General features: G+C 65.0%; 1 protein-coding gene across 1 annotated transcript; it reads left to right on the forward strand.

Moving 5' to 3' along the window:
- The first annotated feature begins 392 nt into the window (after positions 1-392).
- IHH (Indian hedgehog signaling molecule) lies at positions 393-12,564 on the forward strand. The gene is made up of 3 exons (XM_075756930.1): positions 393-1,084; positions 7,091-7,352; positions 10,606-12,564. The coding sequence occupies exons 1-3, from the start codon at positions 782-784 to the stop codon at positions 11,265-11,267; spliced, it is 1,227 nt and encodes a 408-aa protein (XP_075613045.1). The 5' UTR covers positions 393-781; the 3' UTR covers positions 11,268-12,564.
- Positions 12,565-12,913: the final 349 nt, after the last annotated feature.

Raw genomic sequence — 12,913 nt, forward strand, 5'->3', positions numbered from 1 at the left:
CTGGCGAGCAGGCGGCGCGGCAGGGGCCGGAGCCCCGGGGGTGCCACCCCGCGCCCACGCCACCGCGGGGGAGCCCCCGCGGGACGCCCCCGGGGGGGGGTGTGTGTGTGTGAGGGGGTGTGCGGTGTGCCGGGCGCTCTTCGGGGCGGCTGCGGGGCTGCCCCGGGGGGCAGGTGGCCGTGGGCACCCCTGTCGGGGTGGGCTGCGGGCCGCTGGGCTCGGCCGGGGGGAGGAGGCTGCGGGCGGCCCGGGGCAGGTTCCGCGGGGAGGAGGCGAGGGAGGGAGGGCGCTGGGAGGCTGGGACACGGGCAGGGTGCGGTCCTGGCGGTTCCCGGTCCCGGATCTCTTCAATTTCCCCTCTCACTCCTGCCCGGGGAGCAGAGGCAGCGGCGGCTCGGGCTCCGGCTCCAGCCCCGCCGCGCTGACCGCCGGGGCGCAAACCGCGGGGGGCTCCGGCAGCGCCGAGTCCCGCGCCCCGCGCCCCGCAAGCGGCCGCTCGCCTGCCAAAACAAACGGCCCTTCGCTATTTATTGCCGCCGCCGGGCCACGGCAGCTCAGAGCGGGCCGACACCGGCCCGCCGCACCAGGCAGCCGGAGCGCACCCGCGCCGGGCAGCCGCCGCGCCCCGCCGCCGCCGCCGCCACCACCGGCACCGGCACCTGCCCGCCGGCTGCGCGCCGCATGGGGAGCCCCGGGGCGGGCGGCGGGAGCGGCGGCCGAGCCTAGCGGGGCCCCCGGAGCCGCCGGTCCCCCGGGCCGCCCCGGGGCCGCCGGGCGCGCCATGAAGCCGGCGCGGCTGCTGCTGCTGCTGAGCGGGTGCGCGCTGCTGCTGGCGCCGGCCGTGCGCGGCTGCGGGCCGGGCAGGGTGGTGGGCAGCCGCCGCCGCCCGCCCCGCAAGCTCATCCCGCTCGCCTACAAGCAGTTCAGCCCCAACGTCCCCGAGAAGACGCTGGGGGCCAGCGGTCGCTACGAGGGCAAGATCGCGCGTAACTCGGAGCGCTTCAAGGAGCTCACGCCCAACTACAACCCCGACATCATCTTCAAGGACGAGGAGAACACCGGCGCCGACCGGCTCATGACCCAGGTACGGCCCCGCCGCCGCCCGCTTCTCCCCCCGCGCCGGGCACCTGCGGGCACCGGGGCTGCCCGGCGGCGCCTTGCGCCCCGCTCTCCTGGGGCAGCGCGGGCAGCAGCGGGGGACCCGGCACTGCGGCTTCGCCGTCCTGCCCCGGGCATCCCGGTGCCCGGGCCGGGCTGCCGGCTGTGCAGCGCGGGCATCTCCCTGCAAAGCTCTGCCTCTTCGGCGGGGCTGGGCGCGTCGGACCCGGAGCGGGACAGCAGCCCGTCCCGCTGCGCCTCGATACAGCAGCACCCTACGCTCGGAGCCGGCAGCACGCTGCCCCGCAAGCCGGCAGCACCCGGTCCCCCGAGATGGCAGCACCTTGCCCCGCTGCCCCTCGGAGCCTGTGGCACCCATGCCTGCTGCACCCCAAGGTGTGCCCTTGTGCCTCCCGAGCTGGCAGCACCCTGCTCTGCCGTCCCCCAACCCATGTCCCGCTGTCACCTCAGCTGGCAGCAACTTGCCCTGCTGTACCCCAACCCGTGTTCCGCTGTGCCTTGAGCTGGCGGCAGCCTGCTCTGGTGCCCCCCGAGCCATGCCACACTGCCCCCGACCTGGTAGCAACCTGCCCCGCCGGCCCCCGAGCCGGCAGCATCCTGCCAAACCATCCCCGAGCCGGCAGCGCTGTGCCGCGCTGTTCCCCAGCCGGGCAGCACCCTGCCCTGCTGCACCCATCCTGCCCTTGCCCCTCTGCTCTGCCCACCGGCTGCCTCTTGGAGCCGAGGGGCAGAGCAGAGCCCCGTGTGCTGGCAGGAGAGGAGCGGGCAGAGAAGCCAGCTGGGCTCCAGGAGCGCCCTCGCTGTCCTTGTCCCCGCTCTGCTCTGTCGCCGAAACCCTGTGCCGTGCCTTAGTGCCCCATCCCTACGTGTTTTGGGTGAGATGGTGAAGGGTCCCCGATGGGGGCTGCCCTCACGTTGCTACGCTCGGGGACGGGGACGACCTGTTATTGCAAATGCCCTGCTGCAGCCAGCTTCCAAGTGCCCTGGGCCAGCAGGAAGGAGGGGTGGGGGGGACAGAGGACGGCGGCGGGGGAGGGGGGTGATGCTGGACGAAGGTTACTCTGTGTTTTAATATTGCCAGGAGAATGCCTGAGGGTTTCAGGAATGCAGATAAGGAGCCACACGGCCTTGCTAAGAAACCTGGCCACCAGCCTCAGCACTGGGTTACAGCCCGAGTGAGCTCCCGGGAGAGGCAGGGGGGAGCCAGGGCTGCCCCGCTGACCGCTGGTCTCCTGGTCTGGGGCTGGAGGGTGGGTGAACGTGGTTGGCAGTGGTAGCGGGTGCTGAGGGAGCTCTGGCCATGGTTTCTGACTGAGGTGTCGGTAACAGTGAGAGGAAAAGCTGCTTGGGTGCTGGCTTGACAGCTCTGCAACCCCGCATGCGCCGGGGGCAGGTCCCTGAGGGCAGAGGCCATGGTCCAGAGTGATTCTCAGGCTGGGGACTGCAGCAGAGGGACCAAGACCCTCTGTGAGGCACACCAAGCTTGGGGATTTGCACAAGTCGTGGTTGCTGGTCACTGGAGCCCTGGGGCTGAGCTGGAGTCTGCATCCCCTGGGGAACAGCCTCTGGACTACTGAGGAAGCGGTGAGCTCCACTGGTCCATGCATCAGGGAAGTGGGTGACATCGTATTGCTTGAGTTGGAGGCAAGAGAGTGCTTCTGGCTGCATTTATTCTTGACAGTGCTCCTACCACCTGCCCTAACCCAGCCAGTGCCCCCTGGCACACCTGGGAGAAGGAGGGCTCCGTGTCCCACTTGCCAGACCCACACTTCCCGCTGTCCTGCTGCATTGTTGTCAGGGTACCTGGAAGCTCCCTGCTCTTCTTGGGTTGCCCAAATGAGGGCTCTTACCCTCCCCAGGATCACTGGCCACTGCACGTCCACACACAGATGAGTACCATGGTGCCTTGGGCAGCTCTGGAGGGAATTGTCCCCATTGCTGTGGAAGTGGCATGACTTCTGGTGGCTTGCTGCCATCCCACAGCCCTCCAGGCTTGTCCTGTGGCCTCTGGCTGTGGGAGATGCCCCCAGACGTGGGAGGTCTGGCTCTGGCACCATGCTCTGTGTTGCTATGGGTTGGGAAAGGCCATTGACCCAACTCCTTGTCCCTTCCCCCAGTGCGCTGGCTTTTACTGCTGTTGACTCACTTCAAACCTGTTTTCTTTCCCCAAGTCCAAGGGTCTGGGTGTCCCAGGCAGCCGGAAGATGCCGCCTGCTTAGGGGGGTGGGTAGTGCTGCTCTCTGCCCGCCTTTGCTTTATCGTTTCATCTTCCTCAAGAATTCCAGTGTGTTTGCTCTCGCTGGTCCCACTCGGAGGTGCTGAGATAAGGCTGGAGGCAGAGCCCGCCTCACCTCTCCCCAGCAGCCTGGCCCAGGAATGTCCCAGGCCCCCTGCCCCCATGGATTCCCAACCCCAAGCCTCTCCCTACCCCAGACATCACCCCTTGCAGCCACTGTTGGCCCAACTGGCATGAAGACCATCCCTGCAGTGGTGAGGAACTGCTCATGGAGGCCTTGGGATAAGGTTCTTGGCTTCCTTTAGGAGAAACCTCACCTAGGGGGAGATGCTAGGGGGACCATTCTTCTCCCGGCCAGGGTCTGGACATGGGGATAGCTGTGGCCCAGCACACAACCATCCATCCACAACCCCTCTGCTGAGACTGTCACACTTGAGTGCCCTGTATACCTCCCCTGAGATGACCCTGGGGTCCCTGCTGACTGTTCCTCATCTCGGAGCTGTACCCTTCCTTCCAGACCTGCTGCCTTCCCCAAAGGGGTTTGGCTTCCCCCACAGAACATGGTCCTGTCCCCAGTGTGGGCATGAGAAGGGAGATGCCAGTACTGGTCAGCAGGGAGAACATCTCTACTCAGCCCAATCCAACATCCTAGGGTCTCCATCACGACATGCATGGGACAGCGCAGAGCCACCCAGCTCAGCAAGGTGGCACGGGGCCCCATCCTGCATGTGGCCTCGGGGTGCCCAGTCACCTGTGCAACTACAGGGACAAGCTGTGCCCCTCCTCACACACTGTCACTGCCTTCCCCCCCAAACCCTGCTATATGCCTGTCACATGAGTTTCAGCCTCCCAGCTGGGCACTAGAACAGCACTGGGGCTGGTGAGCCATGGCCAGGGTTCAGTGCCACATGGCTGAGCTTGGACATCCCACTCCAGCCTGGGCCCCACAGGACCTGTGGGCCATAGTGGCATTTCCACGTCTTTGTTGTCACCTTATGAGACCTTGTGTTCAGCCCCAGGCAGGAGGGGGACCATGCCATGCACGCAGGCATGGCCACCCTGGTCCCCAAGGATGCTGTAGCCCCTCTGAGCTGTGCATGGGGAGGAGGTGGGCTCTCTGCAGGCCCCAGCAAGCACAGAGCCTGCAGACAGCCCATGCCCATGGGCTTCTTGGTCCCTGCCTACCTGTCTGTGTGGGCAGCAGAGCCACTGGGCAGGCAGTGCCCATCCCTACCTGCTCCCTGCCTCCTGTGCCTGCTCCATGCCCATCCCCACCTGCTTGCCCTTGCCCATCACTGCCTGGTCCCTACTGATAGTTGCCTGTTCCCTGCCTATTCATGCCAGCTCCTTGCCCATTGCTGCCCTGCCTGTCCATGCCTACTCCCCACCCGTAAGTACCTGCTCCCTCTCCGACCCTCCCTGCCCATCCCTGCCTGCTCCCTGTCCATTGGTACCTGCATCCTGCCCATCGCTCCCCGCTACCTGCCCGTCGCTGCCTGCTCCCTGCCCGTCGGTACCTGCTCCCTGCCCGCTCCCTGCCCGTGCTCTGACACCTGCTGGCCACCAAAGGCACAAGCAGAGCCGCCCGTCTCGGCAGCCCGGGGACAGGGACCTCCGGGGCCCTGCCTGCTGCTGTGTGCCCAGCCGAGCAGGCAGGCAGGCATCTGGGCAGGGAGAAGAAGGTGGGACCCTTGGGCTGGAGCTGCGCTGGGAGAGGCACATGCAGGGGACAAGGCAGCCCGGGTGGGTCCCGCTAGGAAAGGGTGGCCCTGCCCTAGGGGCTGGTGGCAGGCAGTGTCCCCACCTGGGGGACAGGGCTTGGAGGGTCCTGGTGTTCGTGTGCCGGTGGGGTGCCTGCGGAGGGCAGAAGGGCTGGCAGCGAGGGCAGGAGGCGTGCCCACAGCAGGGTGCTGGCGTGGGAGTGGCAAGGGGACACCCGGACTGATGGGGCTGCAAGGGGGGCATCAGGGACTCCCTGCCTGCCTCCAGCCCTGAACCCCCTTACTGCCCTTCTCCGCAGGGTTCCATGGGGCTGGGGACCTTGGGAGCTGCTTGTGCCATGTGCCAAGTGGCACCACGGTGGTGTTGGACTGGAACAAAAGTCACTCCCCTCCCTCCTCCTCTGCTCACCTGGCAACTGTTTGTCCAACACCTTCCTGGCTTATCTCCCCACACCCAGGGAGCCGTGAGACGAGGGCAGAGGTGCTCCCCCACCCCATGCGGGGCAAAGGACTGCCTGGCACTGCCCTTCCCGGGGCCTGGACCCTGCTAAGTGCAAGTGGGTTTCCCCAAGAGTAGCAGCACCCACCTCCCTGGAACGGGAGCAGGTACAGGGGGACAGGGTAAGGACTCAAGTATTTTGGGGGCAGCTCCCTGCAGAAGTAGTGCTGAGGCATTTCTGAGCCCGGGGGTGTAGCCAGCATTGGGTTTTATAGCCCTGGTTCACGCTCACTGGGACTGTGTCTCATGACCCACAACATCCCGTGGTGGGGAGTTCCAGCGCTGAGCTAGGCATCATGCAAAAATGTCGTGTCCCCCCCCCAGTGTCTGATTTTTAGGCTGCTGCCCAGTAGTTTCATTTCATGCTTCCCAGGACTGGCTTCATGCGTGACCATGAATGCTCTGTCCTTTGCTCTGATTTTATAGCACTCTCCAGGACCCCCCAGCATCTCCTGTCCTGGCTGCACAGTCCTAATCCATTCACCTGGTTTTTGTGTAGAATCTCCCGTATTGCTTTTCCTACACCTTTTCTAGCTCTCCTCCATCCCTTTTGCAGCAGGGGAAGGGACCACGAGTGCGGGCTGTACTTTCGCAAGGCAAGTGCGCAGGGGCTTGGTCCCTCCGTGAGATGCAGCTGTGGCTGGGCAAGTGGGCAGCACAGGGCGAGACTGGGAGGGCTGCAGTGCAGGCGTCTGGGGCTGGCGTCTCTCTGCTTGCTGGGTAGGACCGTGGCAGGAGGGGATGAGGCAGGGTGGCTGCCTTGCTTATGTGACCTCTGTGGCCACCAGATCTGGGGCTTTTGGGATCTGCTACAGCTCCTCAGCACTGGCTTTTCATTCCTTGTGGTGGGGAGAGGTGGAGGGGAGCTTCGCCTCACATCCCTTCTGCTCCAGCACAACAGAGCTCTGGGGTGGGTTTGGTATTTCCCACATGAGCAGAGGCTGGATGCAGCTATGAGGCTGCACAGTGCTGTGTCCTCGTGCCTCAGGATTTGAGGAGTGATACCAAGCACAGCTGTGCTGAGAACTGGGCAGGTTGTTTCATTTGTGCCCACAGGCAGTGCTGGAGACCCTGGGAGATCCTTCCAGCCACGAGGCAGCAGGGTCTCAGCTCCCACATTCTCCTCCTGTCAACTGGAAGCCCCTGGGGCAATGGTGGTGCATGAGAGGGGTCCTGGGAGCAGAGAGGGTATTTCACCCTGACCAAGGCTCTGCTGCCCAACAGGGTCTTCAATGAGCTGGGAAGTGGGGGAGAGACGGAGGGTACCCTGTTGGAGTGCACACCCTTGGGAGATGCTATGTCAAACAAGGGAGTATTGGGCACTGCAGGGAATCTGGAGTACATGGGACAAACAAGGTGCTTCATATTCTCAGATCTTTCTCTGCTGGACCAGCCCCCAAAAGGTCTGGGGACACAGGCCAGCTTCGTGGAATCATGGTGGGATACAACCTGCAAACCAGGCAGCTAACCCTCTCTCCAAAAAGCTTTTACTGACTCTGCCCCTCTGCCCTGCAGCGCTGCAAGGACCGCTTGAATTCCCTGGCCATCTCCGTCATGAACCAGTGGCCGGGGGTGAAGCTGAGGGTGACGGAGGGCTGGGATGAAGATGGGCACCACTCGGAGGAGTCGCTGCATTACGAGGGCCGAGCCGTGGACATCACGACCTCAGACCGGGACCGCAACAAGTATGGCATGCTGGCTCGCCTGGCCGTGGAGGCTGGCTTTGACTGGGTCTACTATGAGTCCAAGGCGCACATCCACTGCTCCGTCAAATCAGGTAAGGCTGGGAGGGGGGCAGTGAGCAGGACCAGGGGCCACCCCCCTGTTGCAGCGTGCCCGGGGAGCCTGGCTGGCTGGGTGGGGTGCTCCCAGGGGTTGCTGGCTCTTGCAGCCTGATTTCCCTATCTGGGGCAGACAGTCGGATGGGGAGTGAGTCACACACCTGTGGCCAGCAGTGCCATGGGGCAAATTCCCCATCTAGCTCCCACTGACTTGCAGCCTCACCCATCCTCTCTACTCCCCTCCTTTTTCCACCCCGCATCCCTTTCTCCCCCAGCCTGTCCCCCCAGTCTGCCCATCACATCTCTTTGCCCTGCCTCTGCCCTTTCAGTCCCTTAGTGCCCAGCGGCCCAGGCTCAGCACCATCCAGCCCTGCCCTCCTCCACTGCTTGGCTGCTCTTGAGCTCCTGCTGTCGCAGCAGCATCCGTCCAGCCCTGACCGGTCAGGGCTGGGGACAGGGACACCCAAGCAGGGACAGGCCAGCTTGCCCTGGGATCAGCTCTCTGCTGCACAGCATCTTCTGTGGAGGGGAGCAGGGCTGGGGGGTGCCTGGAGGCAGAGGCAGCTGGACTGGAGTGAGGGGTGCTATCGTCGTTGGTGGTGTTTTCTTTCCCCCCCCCCGCCACCGTGGGGTGCAGTGATGGGGGGACGTCTGCTCTCAGGCCCTGCCCGTGGTCGGGATGGGATTGTGTGGGGTGCAAGCCCCCCCCCCAGCCCGGGGAGAAGCTGCCCCTGCCCGGGATGCTGCAGCCCCGGGCCCAGCGCAGCTCCCGCCGGAGCGGCCGCGCTGGCTGCGTGCGGCAGAGGGCAGCAGTGGCCCACGCACGGCGCTGGCCACGCAGGGCACGCTCACCCCGCGGCTACTTGCCAGGAGAGGGCCGTGCTGCTGCCCGAACGCCTGCGTTCCCATGTCGCGACAGGATGGGAAGGGCTCTGCCTGTGCGTGGGCTTGCGTGGACACAAAGGCGGCTCCACGCACGCACACACTGGCACCGTGCCGGCACACGGCTGCCGAGCTGCAGAACCATGCCTGCGCGCAGAGCACTTGCACACGCACACATGTGCACAGGGAGGGGGCTGTGGCTGCACACACGTGCCCACAGACATGCCCACACACCTATGTGCCGTGCACTGTGCCGCGGTGGTGCTGGGGTTGGTGCACCGGTGCTGCTGCCCCGTGTCTCTTGTCCCCGGGCTCGGCTCCCACCGCACTCTGCCTGTCCTACTGCCCTAGCCCGTGGCCAGCGGCCTGACACCCCCAGACGCCAGCCTGCCCCCCCGCGCTGATCCGCTCCCCCGTGCTGATGCCAGGACAGGCGCAACGCCGGCCGGCGATGAAGGTGGGGCGACCGCGCCGCAGAGAGGGAGCGACGCGCCCCCGAAGAGGGACAAAGCATGGGCGAAGGACCAGGGCTCCTGTGCCCCGGGGCAGCCAGTGGGACTGGCCGGAGGAGTGGGGCCAGGCTCCGAAGCAAGGACCATGACCCCAAATCCTTGGGGCTGGCCAGAGGAGTGGGGCTGTGCCCCTGGAGAAGGATGGAGGCTCTTGAATCCTGGGCTGCTCCCTGGACCAACTGAAGAGGGATGCCGTGACCCAGGCAGCAGACCAGGGCCCTGAGGCCCTGGAGGGCTTCTGGAGGATGGCCACAGCCCACCTCGCACCACAGTGGCTCCTCGGGGCTCTGGGTCCCCCGTATTTATCCCCGAGGCCGTGGGTAGCCCAAGGATGCGTGGTGGAGGCTGTGGGGTGCATATCCTGACACTCCCAGAGCTGTGTACAGAGGGCAGCCGGGCTGCCCCGCCTCTTAGTAAATGGCTTTTATTTTTGTACAGATGGCCACATGGCCCATTGTATGTATTGCATCTCCTCGGGTCCCCCCCCCGGCACCCGCGCACCTCTTCATGCCCAGCGCCTGTGCCCCCTGCTTCTGCCAGGTGCCCCTCTCACCCTCCTGCTAGCCCATCTCCGTGGCTCTGGCTCCTGCCTGGGGCTGCGGGGTACAGCATTGGGGACCTGGCCTCCGGGGCAGGCACGGGGCGGACGCTGCACCTCACCTGAGCAATAAAAGGATTCTGTCCCAGAGATGGATGCCTCTCTTCATGGGCCTGGGGGCTGGGATTTGGCTCTGCCCAAAGCTGGGGAGGGATGGAGGGCAGTGCCACCTGGTTGGGGACAATCAGGGACTAGATGAAGGAGCTGGGAGAGGGCCCTCAGGGGGTTGGGAGCTCAAGGCTGGGACCGTGGAAGGCCAGGAGCAGGACCCTAGATGAGACACCCCTGGCAGATAGTGAGAGGGCATCATATAGACACTAACATGGGGGTTGCTGGGGCTTGGGGGACCGGAACTGCTGTGGGAGCACCATTCCTTGGGAAGCCAGGGTTCCCCTGCTAAACGCCAGGATGGACCCCTGGTGACACTTGGTGACTTGCTGCATCTTTTCATCTGGGGAGGGGTAGGACAGCTGTGCCACCATCCCAGGGGACAACAAGCCCCAGAGAGTTTGGGTGCTTTACCCTGTGACAATCGCTAGCGAAGTCCTCCTTGCCCAGGAAGCTAGTGGCTTTTGCCTGATGGTGGACACAGGCTGTGACACCTCCCTGCAGCTCAGAGAGGGGATTAGCTGGCATCAGCGGTGCAGGGGTGAGCAGGCAGAAGAAGGGAGCAGAGCTGCAACGTGGGGTGGAGGGGTGCTGCGGTGCTGGGGGAGGGTGCTGCACCCTGTGCTGTCCCTTGTAGCACCCTCCCCAGTGGTACCCAAGCCCAGCACTGCAGGGGATGGGGATGCTGTGGGCACGCAGAGTGCAACCGGGCACTCTGCTCCTCAGCCTGCCACCGACTCAGGGCTCTGCCTCCCCTCTTCTGAGCTTCGGGTGCTCCTCTGGCACTGCCTTGTGCATCTGGGGCTGTGGCTGTGCCCCGCTCCCCCTACCAGGCAGGTTTTGGGACGTGGCTCTGCAGAACAGTCCCAGTGCCCTGGCACCACAGCAAGGAGCAGGTGCTGCCATGTGTGGCTCGAGCCCCCAAGTGCCATCCCCAGTGACATGGTGGCTGGGGGAGCAGCTGCCCAGGGAGGCTGGATTGGTGGCTGGGGGTGTGTAGGGGACACGTGCATGTTGGTGATGCCAGGGCAGGGTTATCCCTGGGTGGGCAAAGCCAGGCAGCCTGGGAGGGTCTCTGTGCGTTGTGGAACAGTGATGCTGGGGGTCTGGCAGATGGGTAACCCTCCTGTCCTCTCTTTCCCTGTGCAGAGCACTCGGCTGCTGCAAAGACGGGGGGCTGCTTCCCCGGGAGGGCGCTGGCGACGCTGGAGAACGGTGCCCGGACACCGCTGTGGGCACTGCGCCCGGGCCAGCGGGTGCTGGCGATGGATGGGGCAGGCAGGCCCACCTACAGCGACTTCTTGGCTTTCCTGGACAAGGAGCCTCGTGCCCTCACCTCCTTCCATGTCATCGAGACGCTGGAGCCACCCCGGCGCCTGGCCCTGACACCCACCCACCTGCTCTTCGTGGCCGAGAACGCCTCGGCGCCCGCTGCCCACTACCGCCCCACCTTCGCCAGCCGCGTGCGCCCTGGACATTTCGTGCTGGTGGTGGCGGAGGGGGGCGGCTTGCAGCCCGCTGAGGTGGTGGGGGTGCAGAACCGGAGGGATGTGGGAGCCTATGCCCCACTAACGCGCCACGGGACACTGGTGGTGGATGGCGTGGTCGCCTCGTGCTTCGCCCTGGTGCAGGAGCAACATCTGGCACAGCTGGCCTTCTGGCCGCTCCGGCTCTACCACAGCCTGGTGGGGTGGCCAGGGGCTCAGGGGGATGGTGTGCACTGGTACTCGGGGCTGCTTTACCGCCTGGGCAGGCTGCTCCTGCCCCCCGACAGCTTCCACCCACTGGGGGTATCCTGGGCGGAGAGCTGAGGGTGCGCCCCGGCTGCAGCCGGTGCTGCTGGCGGAGGTGGTGGCTGCGGGGCAGCTCACCAAAGTTGGGTGCCTGTGGGGAGCTGCCTCCAGCCCTGCCTGTTTGGGGCACAGCCACCTCCTGGTTGGGGGACACCGGGGCTCCCCGGTGTGCCTCCTCCATGCCCACTGCCCCCTCCTCACCCCCTGTTCCTGAGGGGCAGCGGGGAGGCACAAAGGGTTCCCCCCAGACATGGGGGTGCCCCCAGCTGGATCCACATGCTGCTATTTGTGTGTGTGCGTGATGTGCGTGTGTGTGTGCAGAATTAGCTAACGACGGAGGTCTGATAGACGAGGGGGAGTGGGGAGAGGAGAGAGCCCCTGGCTGCAGGCTGCCCATGGTGGGGGGTCCTAGACTGGCTGCTCCCAGCAGGGAGGCTCTGGGAGAGGGGCCCCAGGGCCCTTTGCTGGGCAGCCTGGGTGGGAGAGAGGGCGATGCCATTCCCACCCCTGGTACATGGCAGCTGGGATAAGGGTGACCTGGGTACTGGGACAGTGCCTTGCCCTTAGCCCTGACTGCAGGTGCAGGGGGACACCCAAAACCAGCCTCTGTATGCCTGGGGTGCCTGGGTGCAGGCAGGCTGGAAGGGCTGGCGTGGCTCTGGCACAAGACCTGTGACTTGGTGGCACGGGTGCTGCTGGAGCGAGAGGCTGAGGAGTGGCACCCTGAGCTCTGCCCAAAGCCAGGCATGCCAATGGGGACATCGTGACAGCACAGGGGGGCTCTGGCTGGCGAGAGGGGGTGGGGACGCAGGTGGGTGGGAGGGTGCAAGTGCCAGCCAGGCACGGGCACGCACTGGTGGGAGCAGGGGTGGGGAGAGCTGGGGCTGCAGCCCCAGCCGCCGGAGCAGGGGGGGAAGGAAAGAGGCTGGGGAGAAAGTGCTCCCTCCCTTGCCTTCCCGACATCCCACCCTGAGGTGGCTCAGCCCAAAGCCATGCCTTTCCTACCCCAAACCAAAAAACTCCCCACGCTCCAGACCCTGCCTGGCCTGACCTCCCTGGCCATCCCAGCACCCCAAACCCTCAGGGTAACTCTGCTGCTCACCCGCTCCCAGGACCTGGGGGAACCCCATCAGAGCTGCAGCCATGGTCCTCCTCCAAATCCTGGCTAGACCCTCAGCCTCCCCTGGCTCCATGTTAGTGGAGATGAGGGGGCTGGGGGGAGCTGTGACCCACGTGCCCCCTGCAGCATCATGCGTCTTTATTTATTTATCTGCTCTTTGTATGTACCATAGATGGGAGGCAGCGTGGGCGCGTGCAGGGTGAGATGGGAGCGGGTGGGGGGGGGAAAGCTGTTTGGTTGGGAGGGTGATTTTTTTTTTTTTAAACAAAAAGCAGAAATTATTTAAAGATTATTTTAAAGCACAGTTTTTATGGTGATTGCTGTCCAGGGGGAAGTGAGAGAGCGCGAGCGCAGCCGACGGCAGGTGTATTTTTGTCTCTTCACTGGATGTACCTTTCCTGGTCGGGGACACGGCCCAATAAATCCATCGTCTCCCAGGCGCACGGTCCAAGCTCTGGTGTGGGGAGGGCAGGCAGGGATCGGGAACGCTTAATGCCCATCGTAAACAGGGCAGGCAGGGACAGAGGACATCTTGCTCTTCTCT

This window comes from Balearica regulorum, chromosome 6 (assembly GCF_011004875.1).
Source record: "Balearica regulorum gibbericeps isolate bBalReg1 chromosome 6, bBalReg1.pri, whole genome shotgun sequence".
NCBI classification, from domain to species: domain Eukaryota; kingdom Metazoa; phylum Chordata; class Aves; order Gruiformes; family Gruidae; genus Balearica; species Balearica regulorum.